This window comes from Portunus trituberculatus, chromosome 3 (assembly GCF_017591435.1).
Source record: "Portunus trituberculatus isolate SZX2019 chromosome 3, ASM1759143v1, whole genome shotgun sequence".
In the NCBI taxonomy this organism is placed as follows: Eukaryota; Metazoa; Arthropoda; class Malacostraca; order Decapoda; family Portunidae; genus Portunus; species Portunus trituberculatus.
Window position 1 is genome coordinate 2,961,870 of NC_059257.1, and position 20,000 is coordinate 2,981,869.

The following is a 20,000-nucleotide window of genomic DNA, read 5'->3' on the forward strand; positions in this document are numbered from 1 at the left end:
CCTTAGTCTGGTCGGCGAGTGGGCCACCGAAGACATGGTTAACGTAGTTCCGGAAGCGGCGGAAAGCCGTGGGTAAGTCCGCGGCGTCCCAGTCCAACGCCGGTACAGTGATGCCTGACATGCCACTCATTGCTGCAACGCTCTAGGTACAAGCGGGGTATGGAGCGTCAGCCACCGCTGCCACCATGTCATGGGCCGGGTAGTGTGAGGGGGAGTCAAGACAAACACCAGACAGACTCTTAGTGCGTGCTCGAGGAGACTGAGCTGTTTATTGAGCTTGTGCAAGAGGTTAAATACGGAAAACATTGAACCCTGAACTGAAGCCTGAACTATATACTCACTTTAACAGTGAGCTATAAGCTTTGAACCATGAACCATTACACTCAGTACCACCAACATATTTTTAATGCCACAATATGGTTACCTTTAGTGGATGTTTCATCAACTGATATTATCCATTGGGAAATATATAAACAAAAAGGATATTCAACCAAAATGTCCCAGTTTTCATCTTGCCTTTCTCAGAAAGTGGACCTTTCAGCAGATACAGCCCTTTCTAAACTTTACATCACATTAAAGAATATGGTGTACAACATACACAGAGTCAAAAACAAACACTGCCTTCCACCAGCATACCAGCACGATCGGTGACTCTGCACTGGCGGAGTGTCTGTGCTTCCTCTCTCCATATGTGTCATTGCAGCTGCTTTCAATCTTACACACACTGCCACATCCACAACAGTCAATCACTGCATCAATGAAACTGTGAACCTAACTTCTATAACCAGGATTATTATTTTTTTTCACAAGCTAGGGGTTGGCTACTAACATCAAACCTATGGATTATTTAATGCACAAGTATAAAGGAAATATTAAATTTAATTATATTCAATGTTGTTGATAATATCAACCAGAAATAGTGGGATGCTGTAGTTCCACACTGCCTATACATGCCACCACTGCAAAAGATGCAACATTATGGCAGTGAGAAAGCTGAACACTAAATCATTTATCTCTTTCTCTGGTACACTCTGGAACTCCCTGCCTGCTTCTGTATTTCCATCTTCCTTTGACCTGAACTCATTTGAGAGGGAGGTTTAAAGACATTTATCCCATTCTTTTGACTAACTTTCAGACCTGCTCAGGGACTGGCATCTAAGTGGGTACATATATTTGTTTAGTCATTTTTGTTATCCTTGGCTAGATTTCCCCCTTGTATAAAAAAAAGTTGGTAGATGAGTGACAGGCAGTAAGTGCTCACCTTGGTATACATTGTGCTTGAGTCAAAACATAATAAGTTAATATACCTTTTGTGGTGCCATTTCATTTTTCCTGTGCCTATTTTGCCCATACCCCTTTGATGCACCTTAATGAAGAGCCTTTCACACACACTACTCATGGATGTGGAAAGCTGTGTTGTGAGGCCACCATGTCACCTTCATTGCACCTCTGTGTTTAACCAAGGCAGACTATACAGTGGTTTTGTTGTATTTTCCTTCCTTTCCCTGCATATAGGACTGGCCTGGTGATGGCTTCACTCCCAGGTTAATATTCCTGCTATATTGCATGACTTATACTGACAGTCTTTATAATCTATTTTCTTATATTCTTAACTTTCAAGGAGACAGGATGACTGATTTACAGAACACAAAAGCTTGGTCATATAGTGCTGTTAGTAGACAGAAGCTGATATATTAAGGAGTGGAGTGAAGAATGCAACATCGCTACCATCTCGTTCAGTCTCCCTCTCTTCATGTGACAAAATTTGCTATCTTTACTTTCCTTTGTCAAGCTACAATGCAGAAGTGTGCTAAAAGAAAGCCTGTGTGGTGTTTAGGGAGGCGGTGGTGTAGTGGATAAGGTGGTGAGTGTGGGATTGGGCAGACGTCCATGCATAGGTTCGAATCCCACCACGTTCCGTCTTGAAACTTTGTTATTTGTCGAGTGGTTTAAAGTTAGCTACATGTCACCATAATACCCAGGTTCTAGGTGGAGGTGTAATTGCCTTACACGAAAGATGCGCTTGTGAGGTGATATGAGCCTTAATATGGGTACCACTATGAATAAAATTGCCTGCACTGCTAATGGGTGGAAGCTGAACAGTGCTTCTTATATACTCTTCAAGTAGACCTACAGGCACTATAGGCAAGAAAAGAAGAAGAAGAAGAAGAAGAAAAAAAAAAAAAAAAAAAAAACATGGGTCTAGGAAATAAACACTAGTTTGGTTAAGTGTTGTATTGCCCTGAGTAACGAGGTGATGTGATACTCTGCCTTACAGCACCACACCACAACGCACCACACCACACCACACCATACCGCACCGCACCATACCACACCACACCACAACACAGCCAGTCACACACATCCTGCCCTTACCTTCCCATAACATCAGCAATGAATCATATGTATGGGGAAACATTCTTACACTTCTTTTTGTCAAGCACTTTTCTGCAGTTTTGTTACTTAAGTATTCTCTCACGTCCCTTTTCACTTTGTCTTCTGTTTCTCTGATTTGTGCATTCTGAATAATACAATAACACTTTTACCAGATGCCTATCTAAAGCTTTCACTTATTTATATGCTTAGTTTTAATATACCTTTATCTCAAGTGTATTTGCTATTCTTCTGGTTTCATAGGCAGATTTCAACTTTCTCTAACAGTCACAACACACACACACACACACACACACACAGCAGACGACCGAGGTGAATCACAAACACACAAGGGGAAAGAATTACTGGTTACCCACTCACTGCCCTTTCACTCTGTCTAACATACAAGTATCTTCCTTTACATCTCTACATTGTCACCCCATCACTCCAATCCTCCATCACTTGTACACTATCGCCACCAATTCTATGAACTCCAGCACACTTCACCAAAACATGTTATTAATATATTGTAACTTTTCAAATCCATGTAAATCTTAAACCCAATTTCTTTACAGTCAGCCACTTCCCAAATGTATGGTAGGACTAGAGTAAAAACCAATGTAGGAATCCATTTCATTGCAAAGGGAATCAGATGAGTTACTAAAGAATCCAGCACTATAAATGAAGAGGACCAGTGAACAGAAAGGTTGCAGTGTTGGTTCCTGGAGCTACATACAAAAGTACCACCTAGGCAAAGATCTTCTCCTCCCGTCGCTTCTTTGTCATGACAGTGCCTGGCTTGTGCTGTGCCTCCTGGTGGTTGGCCAGCTCTGGAGGGCAGGACGACACAGGGAGGACTGGATCAGCAGCTTGAGGTCGTAGAAAAGGTGCGAGTCCTCCTTGGTGAGGAAGGAGATGGCCTTGCCGTGCTTGCCGGCTCGTCCGGTACGGCCGATCCTGTGGGTGTAGTCCTCAATGTTCTTAGCCATGTCGTAGTTGATGACCAGCGACACGTCCTTGATGTCTATGCCACGACCAGCCACGTCCGTCGCCACCAGGATGTCCTTGGCGCCAGACTTGAGGTTGGCAAGGGCATGCTCTCGCTGCTCCTGGCCCTTGCCACCGTGCAGTGTGGTGGCATTGTGACCCAGCTTCTCCAGGCCGCGGGCCAGGACATCCGCACCCTTCTTCTGATTGACAAAGATGAGGACAGGTGGAGTGATGCCACGCTTGAGGATGTCCAGCAGCTTCTTGCGCTTCTCCTGCTCTGTCACCATGTACACCACTTGCTCCACGCGCTCCACCGGCTTGCCCACCGACCCAATGTACACGTAGGCAGGGCGGCGCAGGTACTGGCGGGCCATGCGCTCCACGGCGGGCGGCATGGTGGCTGTGAACATCACTGTCTGCCTGAATTTGTGCTTGGACAGGAAGTTCTGCAACAGCTTGTCCTCATCCTCGGCATCGTCATTGTCGGGCTTCTCGTTGGTGACCGGCATGAACTTGAGGATCTTCTGCACATCCGGCTCAAAGCCCATGTCTATCATTTTGTCAGCCTCGTCAAACACCACATAGGTGCACTGGTTCAGCACCAGGTACCGGTTCTCCAGCACATCCACCAGGCGGCCTGGCGTGGCGATGACAATCTCACACCCCATGCGCAGCTTCATGCCCTGCTCCTCTCGAGACAGCCCACCAATCACCGCCACCGTGCGGATACCTAGTGGGCCTCCAAACTTGGACGTCTCCTCCTCAATCTGCTGGGCCAGCTCACGTGTAGGGGCCATGACCAGCGCATACGGCCCTTGGTCTGCATCCTCCAGACGGGCAATCTTGGGCAGTGATTGAATCCACTCCAGCAGTGGAATGAGGAAGGCCAGCGTCTTGCCAGAGCCGGTCTCTGCCACACCAATGATGTCCCTGTTCTGCAGACCGATGGGGATGGCCTGCCGCTGGATGGGCGTGGGCTCCAGGTACCCTACGCTGGAGATGATGTCCAGGATGTCCTTCTTGATGTTGGACTCGGCCCACTTGCGGAAGGGGTTGGGGATGCGGCCACCCTTGATGGCAATGTTGTAGTCCTCCCGGAAGATCCTCCAGTCGCGCTCTGTCATTTGCTCCAACTCCTTCTCACTCCAGTGGCGGTCATCCCACTTCTTCTTGTCCTCCTTCTTCTGTTCCTTCTTGAGGCGAATCATCTCCTGGTCCTTGTCGGCCTGCGTGCGTCGGTGCTCGATGTAGTTCCCGTAGAACTTGGACTGTACCTTCTTCTGCTCCTTGAGGTCCAATCCGCCAAAGTGTCCCCGCCCAAAGAAGTGGACCAGGTGCTTGTTGATGTACAGCTCATTGTAGTCCACTGAGGTGTCCTCGCCGGCGTCCCAGTCAAACACAAACTTGCGGTCATTGAGCCGCCGCACCTTCTTCTTCTTCTTGACGATGCCCAGGTACCGCTCGTTCACAGCGTCATGCTCCAGTTGCTTCTTGCGCTCCAGCTCCACGTCCTCCTTGTTCTCACGTGGCTCACGGTCGCGGCGATGGCGGTCACGCTCCCGGGGGTCCTCCTGCCGCAGTGCCTGCTCCAGCTCCCGCCGCCCATCCTGGTACATGCAGTCCCGGGCCTTGCGTTCCTCCTCCTGCCTCTTCCTCACCTCCTCTACCTGTGGGACAAAGCAGCTGTATTGTGGCTCTGCTTACTTTTACTTCATTAATCATTACCTATCTGGCTATCTACCTGAGTAAGCCATACACAGAGAGTGCCTGACTAGGAGGCTGTGCTATGCCTCATCACTAGAGGCAGGTCTATCTCTGCTATCTGGTGACTAAGGATGCATCTGATTCTCTCATGCAGTATCAAGGCAGCAAACACTGAGACCAAGGAAAGGAACAATGATGCACTCTTCCACAATGCAGCAAAGCACATACAGATATACAAACAAAACGCATGTTGCTTTATGATGCATCCTGGTTCTTTGATGTAGTGTTGAGCTAGCAGCAGAGTGAGGGGAAAAACTATCAGGCATTCTTCCACATCGAAGCAAGGCAAGGGGCAGGCAGGAATATAAACAAAAGTAGGATGGTCTGGTGTATCATGATTCCCTTGTGCAGTATACAGCCAATAAAAACTGCAGTGAAAGGAAAGAACCAGCAAGCAACCTTCCCCCAAAGAGTAGGACAAAGCAAGGCAAGGCAAGGCATACAAACACAGAGTGAGTGTAAACAAAACATGCAGTGGTTCATGATACACAGATACCTCATGCAGCATCCAGGCAACAAGTGCCAAGACCAAGGAAAAACACCAATCAAGCACAATCAAGCACCTTTCACCACAATAAGACAACAAAGCAAAGCAAAGCAAGGCAAGACACACCAAAACAAGTCATGTCACACCAGGAGAACAATCCAGCACAAAGAAACCAAAGCAAGAGGGCCTTTTTTATATATATATATATATATATATATATATATATTTTGTTGCCCTTGGCTGGTTTCCCTCCTGCATAAAAAAAAGGCAAGGCACAGCAAAGTAAAGTAAGGCAAAGCAGAGCAAGTCATGTTACTCCTCTCTGGATGGAAAAGTTAGTATGTCATTAAATAAACAAAACACGAAGGGATTATGACACACTTTGCCCGTCTTGTGCAGTACGCAGGATAAAGAAGAGCAACTGTGTGTCCCTCCTGCATCCCAAACGACACAAGCAGGAATAGAAGAACAGTAACAATGAAAATAATAAACAATAATAATGAATAAAAGAAGCATGATGGATTATAAAGCTTTAGTGCAGTATCCAAACAGCAAAGATTAGAGTGGTGTGCTATACAGTATCCCACACCAAAAAATTCGTGCAAATAAGAGGTATCTTGCATTTAAAATCCTACAATACAAAAGAAATAAATAAGTAAATAAATAAATATAATCACTCAAAATTGGAAAAAAAAGATAAAAAAAAAAAAAACAATCCAAATGTCATCTGTGACCATCAAAAAATGCATACATTCTGAAACAAAAAAATGACCTCAAAATATAAAGGAAATGCAATAAAACAAAGCATCATCTTTATAGTCAAAGAAAAAAAATACTAAACACAAAAACAAATATGGTCTTGAAAAAATATATAAAAAACAGCATTACCTCTGTAAATCCAAAAAAAAAAAAAAAAAAAAAAAAAAAAACTCCTTACATACCTGACCCCTTACTGACTGTCTTCAGCCTCTTTCTCACCACCAGAATGTTGCATCTCTTTCTATTTTTTTTAATGCTATTTTCATGCTAACTGCTCTACTGATCTTGCTAACTGCATGCCTCCCCTCCTCCTGCAGCCTCGCTGCACAAGATTTTCTTCTTCCTCTGATCCCTATTCTGTCCAACTCTCTAATGCAAGTTAACCAGTACTCTCAATCATTCATACCTTTCACTCTGGAACCCCATTACCTGCTTCTGTACTTCTATCTTCCTATGACGACTTCTTTTAAGAGAGAGGTTTCAAGACATTTGTCCCTATTTTTTGGCTAATTCCTTTAAAATCATTTAGGGAACCTGTAGTTTCAGTGAGCCCTTTCTTTTTTGTTTTGTTGCCCTTGGCAGGTCTCCCTCTTGCAAAAGAAAAAAGCATCACCTCTATAAATACATAACACACAGAAAACAAAACAACACATAAAATTCATAGATTCAAAGCACAAGATAAAACACTAAACTATCACCTCTATTACTACTGGAAAAAAAAAAAAAAAATCAGTTTCAAAAGATATCTAACCTAATCTAACAAAAAAAAAAAAATAAATAAATAAATAAATAAATAAAAATAAAGAAATAAAGAAAAAAAAACTAGCCACAAAACAATGATACACTGAAAGTAAAATAAACACAAGCCATAGAAAAAAAAAACTGCCTTAAAAGAATAAATAAACACAAGAAAGCAAACCATCGCCTCTAAAATCACAAAAAACCACAAAAGAACAGCATGTCAAGACTCGTATTCTGAAACACTTCTGACCGCACCTCCACTATTTTCAAAAGGCTCTACTTGAAGCTACATTGTCCTTTATATGTGTTTCTGTGATTCTAGAGCCAGATTAATGATATTTTTACACTAGTAACTGGCAAAATGCTCTTGAGAATCTGGCTGACAGTCTCTGTGAACTGATTTTTTCTTTTTCTTTTTTTTTTCACGTAGGGAAGAGGGCCAGCCAAGGGCAAAAAAAAGAAAGTTAAAAAAAAGCCCACTTGAGCACTGGCTCTCCAAAGAGTACAAAATGTGCCAAAACTGTCAGCCAGAATTAGGGGAGCAAATGCCTCCCTCTTAAAAGAAGACAAGTTGTAGGAATTCAGAAATACAGATGCAGGGAGGGAGTTCCAGAGTTTACCAGTGAAAGGGATGAATGATTGAGAGTACTGGTTAACTCTTGCATTAGGGAGTTGGACAGAATAGGGATGAGAGGAAGAAGAAAGCCTTGTGCAGCGTGGCTGCAGGAGGAGGGGAGGCATGCAGTTAGCAAGATCAGTAGAACAGTTACCATGAAAATAGCGATAAAATATATAAAGGGCTGCAACATTTCGGCGGTGAGAAAGAGACTGAAGACAGTTAGTCAGAGGAGGGAGTTGATGAGACGAAGAGCTTTCGATTCCACCCTATCAAGCAAAGCTGTGTGACTGGAACCCCCCCAAACATGCGAAGAGTATTCCATACAGGGACAGATAAGGCCCTTGTACAGAGTAAGCAGTTGGAGGGGCGAGAAAAACTGGCGGAGACGCCTCAGAACACTTAACTTCATAGAAGCTGTTTTAGCAAGAGATGAGATGTGAAGTTTCCAGTTAAGATTATGAGCAAAGGACAGACCGAGGATATTCATTGTGGAAGAGGAAGACAGTTGAGTGTCATTGAAGAAGAGGGGATAGTTGTCTGGAAGGTTGTGTTGAGTTAATAGATGGAGGAATTGAGTTTTTGAGGCATTGAAAACTACTAGATTTTCTCTGCCCCAATCGGAAATTTTAGAGAGATCGGAAGTCAGGCGTTCCGTGGCATTCCCGCGTGATCTGTTAATTTCCTGAAGGGTTGGACGTCTCTGAAAGAACGTTCCTGCATATAGGACTGGCCTGGTGATGGCTTCACTCCCAGGTTAATATTCCTGCTATATTGCATGACTTATACTGACAGTCTTTATAATCTATTTTCTTATATTCTTAACTTTCAAGGAGACAGGATGACTGATTTACAGAACACAAAAGCTTGGTCATATAGTGCTGTTAGTAGACAGAAGCTGATATATTAAGGAGTGGAGTGAAGAATGCAACATCGCTACCATCTCGTTCAGTCTCCCTCTCTTCATGTGACAAAATTTGCTATCTTTACTTTCCTTTGTCAAGCTACAATGCAGAAGTGTGAGGGAGGCGGTGGTGTAGTGGATAAGGTGGTGAGTGTGGGATTGGGCAGACGTCCATGCATAGGTTCGAATCCCACCACGTGCCATCTTGAAAGTTTGTTATTTGTCGAGTGGTTTAAAGTTACCTACATGTCACCATGATACCCAGGTTCTAGGTGGAGGTGTAATTGCCTTACACCAAAGATGTGCTTGGGTGGTGATATGAGCCCTAATATGGGTACCACTATAAATAAAATTGCCTGTGTTGCTAATGGGTGGAAGCAGGACAGTGCTTCCTATTCTCTTCAAGTAGATCTACAGGCACTATAGGCTAGAACACCACACCACACCACACCATACCGCACCATACCACACCACACCACAACACAGCCAGTCACACACATCCTGCCCTTACCTTCCCATAACATCAGCAATGAATCATATGTATGGGGAAACATTCTTACACTTCTTTTGTCAAGCACTTTTCTGCAGTTTTGTTACTTAAGTATTCTCTCACGTCCCTTTTCACTTTGTCTTCTGTTTCTCTGATTTGTGCATTCTGAATAATACAATAACACTTTTACCAGATGCCTATCTAAAGCTTTCACTTATTTATATGCTTAGTTTTAATATACCTTTATCTCAAGTGTATTTGCTATTCTTCTGGTTTCATAGGCAGATTTCAACTTTCTCTAACAGTCACAACACACACACACACACACACACACAGCAGACGACCGAGGTGAATCACAAACACACAAGGGGAAAGAATTACTGGTTACCCACTCACTGCCCTTTCACTCTGTCTAACATACAAGTATCTTCCTTTACATCTCTACATTGTCACCCCATCACTCCAATCCTCCATCACTTGTACACTATCGCCACCAATTCTATGAACTCCAGCACACTTCACCAAAACATGTTATTAATATATTGTAACTTTTCAAATCCATGTAAATCTTAAACCCAATTTCTTTACAGTCAGCCACTTCCCAAATGTATGGTAGGACTAGAGTAAAAACCAATGTAGGAATCCATTTCATTGCAAAGGGAATCAGATGAGTTACTAAAGAATCCAGCACTATAAATGAAGAGGACCAGTGAACAGAAAGGTTGCAGTGTTGGTTCCTGGAGCTACATACAAAAGTACCACCTAGGCAAAGATCTTCTCCTCCCGTCGCTTCTTTGTCATGACAGTGCCTGGCTTGTGCTGTGCCTCCTGGTGGTTGGCCAGCTCTGGAGGGCAGGACGACACAGGGGAGGACTGGATCAGCAGCTTGAGGTCGTAGAAAAGGTGCGAGTCCTCCTTGGTGAGGAAGGAGATGGCCTTGCCGTGCTTGCCGGCTCGTCCGCACGGCCGATCCTGTGGGTGTAGTCCTCAATGTTCTTAGCCATGTCGTAGTTGATGACCAGCGACACGTCCTTGATGTCTATGCCACGACCAGCCACGTCCGTCGCCACCAGGATGTCCTTGGCGCCAGACTTGAGGTTGGCAAGGGCATGCTCGCTGCTCCTGGCCCTTGCCACCGTGCAGTGTGGTGGCATTGTGACCCAGCTTCTCCAGGCCGCGGGCCAGGACATCCGCACCTTCTTCTGATTGACAAAGATGAGGACGGGTGGAGTGATGCCACGCTTGAGGATGTCCAGCAGCTTCTTGCGCTTCTCCTGCTCTGTCACCATGTACACCACTTGCTCCACGCGCTCCACCGGCTTGCCCACCGACCCAATGTACACGTAGGCAGGGCGGCGCAGGTACTGGCGGGCCATGCGCTCCACGGCGGGCGGCATGGTGGCTGTGAACATCACTGTCTGCCTGAATTTGTGCTTGGACAGGAAGTTCTGCAACAGCTTGTCCTCATCCTCGGCATCGTCATTGTCGGGCTTCTCGTTGGTGACCGGCATGAACTTGAGGATCTTCTGCACATCCGGCTCAAAGCCCATGTCTATCATTTTGTCAGCCTCGTCAAACACCACATAGGTGCACTGGTTCAGCACCAGGTACCGGTTCTCCAGCACATCCACCAGGCGGCCCGGCGTGGCGATGACAATCTCGCACCCCATGCGCAGCTTCATGCCCTGCTCCTCTCGAGACAGCCCACCAATCACCGCCACCGTGCGGATACCTAGTGGGCCTCCAAACTTGGACGTCTCCTCCTCAATCTGCTGGGCCAGCTCACGTGTAGGGGCCATGACCAGCGCATACGGCCCTTGGTCTGCATCCTCCAGACGGGCAATCTTGGGCAGTGATTGAATCCACTCCAGCAGTGGAATGAGGAAGGCCAGCGTCTTGCCAGAGCCGGTCTCTGCCACACCAATGATGTCCCTGTTCTGCAGACCGATGGGGATGGCCTGCCGCTGGATGGGCGTGGGCTCCAGGTACCCACGCTGGAGATGATGTCCAGGATGTCCTTCTTGATGTTGGACTCGGCCCACTTGCGGATGGGGTTGGGGATGCGGCCACCCTTGATGGCAATGTTGTAGTCCTCCCGGAAGATCCTCCAGTCGCGCTCTGTCATTTGCTCCAACTCCTTCTCACTCCAGTGGCGGTCATCCCACTTCTTCTTGTCCTCCTTCTTCTGTTCCTTCTTGAGGCGAATCACCTCCTGGTCCTTGTCGGCCTGCGTGCGCCGGTGCTCAATGTAGTTCCCGTAGAACTTGGACTGTACCTTCTTCTGCTCCTTGAGGTCCAATCCGCCAAAGTGTCCCCGCCCAAAGAAGTGGACCAGGTGCTTGTTGATGTACAGCTCATTGTAGTCCACTGAGGTGTCCTCGCCGGCGTCCCAGTCAAACACAAACTTGCGGTCATTGAGCCGCCGCACCTTCTTCTTCTTCTTGACGATGCCCAGGTACCGCTCGTTCACAGCGTCACGCTCCAGTTGCTTCTTGCGCTCCAGCTCCATGTCTTCCTTGTTCTCACGTGGCTCACGGTCACGGCGATGGCGGTCACGCTCCCGAGGATCCTCCTGCCGCAGTGCCTGCTCCAGCTCCCGCCGCCCATCCTGGTACATGCTGTCCCGGGCCTTGCGTTCCTCCTCCTGCCTCTTCCTCACCTCCTCTACCTGTGGGACAAAGCAGCTGTGTTGTGGCTCTGCGCTGGTGACTGAAACACCTAGAAAGCCACCACCTACTTTTACTTCATTAATCATTACCTATCTGGCTAGCTACCTGAGTAAGCCATACACAGAGAGTGCCTGACTAGGAGGCTGTGCTATGCCTCATCACTAGAGGCAGGTCTATCTCTGCTATCTGGTGACTGAGGATGCATCTGATTCTCTCATGTAGTATCAAGGCAGCAAACACTGAGACCAAGGAAAGGAACAATGATGCACTCTTCCACAATGCAGCAAAGCACATACAGATATACAAACAAAACGCATGTTGCTTTATGATGCATCCTGGTTCTTTGATGTAGTGTTGAGCTAGCAGCAGAGTGAGGGGAAAAACTATCAGGCATTCTTCCACATCGAAGCAAGGCAAGGGGCAGGCAGGAATATAAACAAAAGTAGGATGGTCTGGTGTATCATGATTCCTTGTGCAGTATACAGCCAATAAAACTGCAGTGAAAGGAAAGAACCAGCAAGCAACCTTCCCCCAAAGAGTAGGACAAAGCAAGGCAAGGCAAGGCATACAAACACAGAGTGAGTGTAAACAAAACATGCAGTGGTTCATGATACACAGATACCTCATGCAGCATCCAGGCAACAAGTGCCAAGACCAAGGAAAAACACCAATCAAGCACAATCAAGCACCTTTCACCACAATAAGACAACAAAGCAAAGCAAAGCAAGGCAAGACACACCAAAACAAGTCATGTCACACCAGGAGAACAATCCAGCACAAAGAAACCAAAGCAAGAGGGCCTTTTTTTTTATATATATATATATATTTTGTTGCCCTTGGCTGGTTTCCCTCCTGCATAAAAAAAAGGCAAGGCACAGCAAAGTAAAGTAAGGCAAAGCAGAGCAAGTCATGTTACTCCTCTCTGGATGGAAAAGTTAGTATGTCATTAAATAAACAAAACACGAAGGGATTATGACACACTTTGCCCGTCTTGTGCAGTACGCAGGATAAAGAAGAGCAACTGTGTGTCCCTCCTGCATCCCAAACGACACAAGCAGGAATAGAAGAACAGTAACAATGAAAATAATAAACAATAATAATGAATAAAAGAAGCATGATGGATTATAAAGCTTTAGTGCAGTATCCAAACAGCAAAGATTAGAGTGGTGTGCTATACAGTAACCCACACCAAAAAATTCGTGCAAATAAGAGGTATCTTGCATTTTAAAATCCTACAATACAAAAGAAATAAATAAGTAAATAAATAAATATAATCACTCAAAATTGGAAAAAAAAGATAAAAAAAAAAAAAAACAATCCAAATGTCATCTGTGACCATCAAAAAATGCATACATTCTGAAACAAAAAAATGACCTCAAAATATAAAGGAAATGCAATAAAACAAAGCATCATCTTTATAGTCAAAGAAAAAAAATACTAAACACAAAAACAAATATGGTCTTGAAAAAATATATAAAAAACAGCATCACCTCTGTAAACCAAAAAAAAAAAAAAAAAAAAAAAAAAAAACCTTACATACCTGACCCCTTACTGACTGTCTTCAGCCTCTTTCTCACCACCAGAATGTTGCATCTCTTTCTATTTTTTTTATTGCTATTTTCATGCTAACTGCTCTACTGATCTTGCTAACTGCATGCCTCCCCTCCTCCTGCAAGCCTCGCTGCACAAGATTTTCTTCTTCCTCTGATCCCTATTCTGTCCAACTCTCTAATGCAAGTTAACCAGTACTCTCAATCATTCATACCTTTCACTCTGGAACCCCATTACCTGCTTCTGTACTTCTATCTTCCTATGACGACTTCTTTTAAGAGAGAGGTTTCAAGACATTTGTCCCTATTTTTTGGCTAATTCCTTTAAAATCATTTAGGGAACCTGTAGTTTCAGTGAGCCCTTTCTTTTTTGTTTTGTTGCCCTTGGCAGGTCTCCCTCTTGCAAAAGAAAAAAGCATCACCTCTATAAATACATAACACACAGAAAACAAAACAACACATAAAAACTGGCGGAGATGCCTCAGAACACTTAACTTCATAGAAGCTGTTTTAGTAAGAGATGAGATGTGAAGTTTCCAGTTAAGATTATGAGCAAAGGACAGACCGAGGATATTCATTGTGGAAGAGGAAGACAGCTGAGTGTCATTGAAGAAGAGGGGATAGTTGTCTGGAAGGTTGTGTTGAGTTAATAGATGGAGGAATTGAGTTTTTGAGGCATTGAAAACTACTAGATTTTCTCTGCCCCAATCGGAAATTTTAGAGAGATCGGAAGTCAGGCGTTCCGTGGCATTCCCGCGTGATCTGTTAATTTCCTGAAGGGTTGGACGTCTCTGAAAGAACGTGGTAAGATGTAGGGTGGTATCATCAGCGTAGGAGTGGATAGGGCAAGAAGTTTGGTTAAGAAGGTCATTAATGAATAATAGAAAGAGAGTGGGTGACAGGACAGAACCCTGAGGAACACCACTATTAATAGGTTTAGGAGAAGAACAGTAGCCGTCTACCACAGCAGCAATAGAGCGGTCGGAAAGGAAACATGAGATAAAGTTGCAGAGAGAAGGATAGAAGCCGTAGAGGGCAGTTTTGAAATCAAAGCTTTATGCCAGACTCTATCAAAAGCTTTTGATATGTCTAACGCAACAGCAAAAGTTTCACCGAAATCTCTAAAAAGAGGATGACCAAGACTCAGTAAGGAAAGCCAGAAGATCACCAGTAGAGCGACCTTGACGGAAGCCATACTGGCGATCAGACAGAAGATTGTGAAGTGACAGATGTTTGAGAATCTTCCTATTCAGGATAGATTCAAAAACTTTAGACAAGCAAGATATTAAAGCTATAGGACGGTAGTTTGAGGGGTTAGAACGGTCACCCTTTTTAGGAACAGGCTGAATGTAGGCGAACTTCCAGCAGGAAGGAAAGGTAGAAGTCGATAGACAAAGTTGGAAGAGTTTGGCCAGGTAAGGTGCAAGCACGGAAGCACAGTTTTTGAGAACAATAGGAGGGACCCCATCAGGTCCATAAGCCTTCCGAGGGTTTAGGCCAGCAAGGGCCACAGTCATGGTGATAAAGCAAAGAGTTTCTGAGTATGGGCCCAAGACCAAAGCATAACCTCTAAAACAGTGGTTCCCAAACTTTTCCTGAGTGAGTACCACTTCACTTAGTTCAAAAAAATTTCAATTCCAGCAAATATCAACTTATTCACAAGTAAAACACACACATTAACTAGCAACAAGAAGCATAATTCATTTTTAAAGTGAGGGATGCATCTGTTTCTTCTCTACCAGTTGATCAATGCCAGATTATCTTGTGTAAAGGCAATAATCTTTCTTTTTTTTTCTTTCCAGAAAAATTAATTGATTGAATTTACCTAAAAATCACGTATGATACCAAAAGTCCTCATGTACCACCTCAAAGACCTTCATGTAACACTCATGGTATGCATACAAGTTGGGAACCACTGCTAAAAATAAAATAAATAAATACAAAATAAATAAATAAATAAAAAATCAGAGTAAGAGAACAATATATCTAAGAGCACACAAACAACCCTCATAGCTACCTGTTCCTGGCGGCGTTTGAGAGCCTCAGCCGCCCTCTCCTCCTTAGACAAGAACTTGGGGCGACTCAGAGCCTCCTCCTCGGCCCTCTTCCTGGCCACCATCTCCTCCAGGGACAGTGGCTCCTTCTTCACCTTCCTCTCCTTTGGGTCTTCTTCCTGTTTGGTGACAGTAAGGTGAGAGGTGTGTGAGTACATGTGTTTGTGTGGTGTGGTGTGGTGTGTGTGTATTTACCTAGTTGTGGTTTACAGGAGGGGAGTAAACTCATGGTGTCCTGTCTCTACATCATTTATCTAATTTCCCCTTAAAAGTATGCATAGTCCCAACCATTACAACCTCCTCATCAGGTTCATTCCAATTGTTCACAGCTCTGTGAGGGAAACTGTGTGTGTGTAATTCACTGTTTGATCTGCTGCAGTCTCTGACGAGACAGCCAGACGTTACCCTACGGAACGAGCTCAGAGCTCATTATTTCCAATCTTCGGATAGGCCTGAGACCAGGCACACATCACACACCGGGACAACAAGGTCACAACTCCTCGATTTACATCCCGTACCTACTCACTGCTAGGTGAACAAGGGGCTACACGTGAAAGGAGACACACCCAAATATCTCCACCCGGCCGGGGAATCGAACCCCAGTCCTCTGGCTTGTGAAGCCAGCGCACTAACCACTGAGCTACCGGGCCGTGTTTCACCGTGTGTGTGTGTGTGTGTGTGTGTGTGTGTGTGTGCAATGTATTTTTATCCATATCTATCTTTTCTTATCTTATTTCCACCATTACCACCACCACCACTCACCTCCTCGGTCTTCTGGCTCTCATCCTTCAGTTTGCTCTCTGGTGATCTCTTCCTCTTGTCCGACCTCTCCCTGTCTCTGTCTCTGTCTCTGTCCCTCCCTTTGTCTCTGCAACCAAGGGAGTTATTCAAATGCTACTCATAGCTTTGTCAGAAACTATCACAAAATCTTAAATGCCACTTGTATATCAGAAGTAACATGAGATCTTTCTCTATAGGGAGGTAAAGTAAGTCTGTTATTCTGAACACTAAAGATTCAAAATTTCAAAATAGTCTGAGTTTTTCAAGCTGGATTAATGAACTTTTACTTGAATTTTACTTTACTTTACTTAAATCTTTGTGGTACATCATTAAGTTGTATATTATTGTTCTTTTAAGTAGAGTTTAATGGATGGAAAGTTAAGTATTAAACTGATCTGTTGTCTGGAAGGAAGAAAATTGTTTAAATGATGTATATATATATAGCAAAATAACAAACCTTTATTCCTCTTATTGAGTATAATGAATGGAATATCATTTTCATTATTATCATCATCACTATTTGTTTAATTTTTGTATTCTTTGCCAACTTTCCTTACACAAACTCTCCCTTACATACACCAGCGACTCTCTCTCTCTCTCTCTCTCTCTCTTACCGGTCTCTATTCCTCTCCCTGTCACGGTCTTTCTCCCTGTCCCTGTGGTGGTCCCGGTCGCCACGATCCCGGTCTCGGTCACGGTCCCCTCGGTCGCGATCACGCTCCCGGCGTTCCTTCTCCTTCCTCTCCTTGCGGTCCCGCCTGTGTGACCGCAGCCCTGTGTCCTCGTCCATGTTTGGGGACCTGTGGGAAGGGACGGAGGGGCTTGATAAGGGCAAGATTTCATTTTTAGGGCATTTTAGGGGATGTTATGGTGGGGATGTTATGGTGAGGTTTATCCAGTTTCAGGGCACTTTTTGGCTATAAAGTGACAGTTTGGGGCTTGTTTGACTAAAGGTATGATTCTAGGACATTTTAGGGGATATCATGTAAAAGTTTATCCAGTTTTAAGACACTTTTGGTTATCAATGTGCAGTTTGGGGCGTTTCAGGACAGTGCTTGTTATTATAGGACACTGACTTTAAGGATGTTAGAAGATTGTCAGGTGGTAGTTAAGGGGCGACAGGGTAACACTTATGCAGTTTTAGGACATTTTGGCTGTAAAGGAACAGTTTACGACACTTTAGGAGAGGGATTTTAGGATAGACTTTTGGCATTGGGAGCCTAGTAGTCAGAAGGGCTCCACAGAAGATGTATATACCAGAAGTGCATGTAACCTTGGCTAAGTTAGGTTAGGTTATATTAAGGTTTGAGTTAGGTTAGATTAGGTTAGGTTAAGTTAGGTTAGTTTTGGATATCATATTTTCATTCCCACATCATGTCAGCTAAGTGAAAGAGCTGCAACAGGGAAGCCGGGAAATGAGGAGAGCTGGAGGGACAACTAAATTAGGACAGTGCTGGTTTGGTTAGGTTAGGTTAGTGTAAGTTAGGTCACTCTTGAGGATAAGACAAGAAGGAAGAGAAAGTGATAAGAGGAATGAGGGAGATAAACGAGACTGAGGTGAAAAAAGGAAAGCAAGAGAAATGAGAACAAGAAGAGGAAGAAGAGAGGAATGAGGAAAGAAAAAGGAGAACTAGAGGAAAAGTAGGAAGAGGAGCAAAATAGAGAACTAGAAGAGGAAGAGAGGAGTAAGAGATGAGAACTAGGAGAGAGAAAATGAGAACTGTAGGAGGAAGAGAAAAGAAACAAGGAAGAGAGGAAAGAGGGAAAAAATGAGGACTAGAAGAAGAGATGGAGGATAAAGGAGAACAAGAAGGATAATAAGAATAAAGATAAATGAGAACAAGAGGAATGAGAAAGAGAAAGATAACTAGAGGATGAAACGAGATGAAGAAAAATCACAAAACCGAAACTAAGGATAAACAAGAACAATAACTACAAGAAGGCACACACACACCTTGGTTCACTCCTGGCTCAGCTGCGGCTCTCTCATGTCAACCCAACACACTGCCTTATTTCAACACTACAGCTTTCCTTCCTCTTCAGTATCAAGTGTTCTGTATCCTCTATGGCTAAATCGCTTGGTTATGTTGAGGGAAATGGAGGGGAAGGTGCGAATTCAGTACAATGTTGCTCCTCCTTCAGTGTGTTACCGCGGCGAACGTTTGTTGTTGGTCGATCTTCATTTGTCGCAGCGTCGCCACGATGTTAACATTTTGTGTATTTTCTTTTCTTTTTTCTTTTATTTTTCCTTATTATCATAGGTTTTTATTGCCTTTTTTATGTTTATGTATTTTTTTTAGAGTCATTTTAGAGGATTGGGGTTGTTAACAGGAGTTTTTTTCGTTCCTTCTCATTCTTTTATCGTGCTATTTCAATGTTCTGTATTTTGTACTCTAGGTGGGGAGGGAGGTAGTGTCTGGCTCCACTGAACTCCATTTCATCAGTAGGAATACTAGTGTTGCTACTGTTGCATGATATTATTGTTCATTACTTTGATTCTTAATGTCACGGTCACCAGCCTGCTGAGACCGTGACAGGAATTCTTGACAGCGGTGTAGGCGTGTGGCGTGTGGTGTGTGGAGCGTGGTGTATGCAGCATGTTCCTCCTCATCAACTAATCAGTAGGGTCTAATGAGGCACTGGAATTTCTATGGCATATACATACATACACAATAATGAGAGTAATGATCATTAATAACAAGTAACACTAATGTTTCTACTGAGTATGGGCTGTAGTTCTATAGATGGATTACCCATTATTGGAACTGCAGGACCCTCAGCCCCATAAAGAAAGGGGAGGCGTGGCGTGACCTGCCATTGGCTTTGTTAAAGTAATCACCCTCGCCCTTTGCCGCCCTTGCGCTTCACATAGATCACAGGCCACACATCCCGCTACAAGTGCACCATACTTCCTTTCGACGAATTATATATATATATATATATATATATATATATATATATATATATATATATATATATATATATATATATATATATATATATATATATATATATATACACTGCAAGGTTCTACTCGTATTTACAGTTACAAAATAATCGAATTTATGATATAGTTCTCTCATTTATTTCCTTCTTTTAGGGATCATTTCTGTATAGCTGTGCTTTTGTAAGCCACTCTTTTTTTGGTTTGAACTTTGAATCAATGTAATGCAGAAATTCTTTATCTTGGTCTGACTTCAGTAAAGAGTTACAATCTTCATGCTATCTCTAATCAAGATGCGTGTAGGTACGAGCATCTGTGGTGAGAGCAGACACCGAACACCATAGCGAACTTCTTAGGGGCCATGTTTTGTTCATAAATAAGCCCAATGTTTTCCTCATTACAAACACATAGCGAGCTGTGCCCGGGGGTGGGAAGTGTCTGCTGGACCCCCACCCGCCAGCCACCACCAAACCCTCACGGTGACTTAATCCAGCAAGCCAGCAAGCTAGCAACACAACACAGCACAACACAACATGCATTGTGCAACGCTGTGTGGAAGGCAACAAAACAAACACTCAATTAACACCAATACAAATCGGAAGTTTAACAAGAATAGGCCAACACAGAGTGAACAACCTTCCAGCAGGAATTGATAAATTAAACCTCGCATTGCGCTGACACAGTGGGCAGTATATATAAAGAAAATAAAAAGGATAGTTAGATGAAATTAATTAAGAATGTGTTTACGATTGAAGTGATAGATTAACAAGAATTGTACATTGTTAAAGGAAAAGCACTCTTGAGAACCCGCTAAACATAAGTGTGGCCTTGAAGAACAATTATGGTAAGAGCTCAGAACGTTTCAGAACTCTTGCCTTT

At 43.9% G+C, this 20,000-nt stretch overlaps 2 protein-coding genes across 2 annotated transcripts; both read right to left on the bottom strand.

The window, feature by feature from the left end:
• Positions 1 to 3,155: 3,155 nt before the first annotated feature.
• Positions 3,156 to 5,316, bottom strand: LOC123509662 (probable ATP-dependent RNA helicase DDX23). The gene is made up of 2 exons (XM_045264126.1): positions 5,296 to 5,316; positions 3,156 to 5,030 (listed from the first exon to the last, which is right to left on the bottom strand). The coding sequence occupies exons 1-2, from the start codon at positions 5,314 to 5,316 to the stop codon at positions 3,156 to 3,158; spliced, it is 1,896 nt and encodes a 631-aa protein (XP_045120061.1).
• A 4,444-nt stretch (positions 5,317 to 9,760) lies between these two features.
• LOC123509236 (probable ATP-dependent RNA helicase DDX23) lies at positions 9,761 to 18,365 on the bottom strand. Its single transcript, XM_045263437.1, is given in 9 exon segments — positions 9,761 to 10,086; positions 10,089 to 10,240; positions 10,242 to 10,323; positions 10,326 to 11,117; positions 11,120 to 11,792; positions 15,361 to 15,516; positions 16,160 to 16,265; positions 16,792 to 16,977; positions 18,132 to 18,365. Coding segments are annotated over 8 exon segments (2,337 nt in total). The 5' UTR covers positions 16,968 to 16,977; positions 18,132 to 18,365; the 3' UTR covers positions 9,761 to 9,886.
• Between the last annotated feature and the right edge of the window lie 1,635 nt (positions 18,366 to 20,000).

Coding starts and splice junctions, on each gene's coding strand:
- LOC123509662 (XM_045264126.1), bottom strand. CDS start 5,316: ATGCGTTTTGTTTGTATATCT. Junction 5,031..5,295: donor TGCGTTTTGTTTGTATATCT/GTATGTGCTTTG, acceptor TTTGTCCCACAG/GTAGAGGAGGTGAGGAAGAG.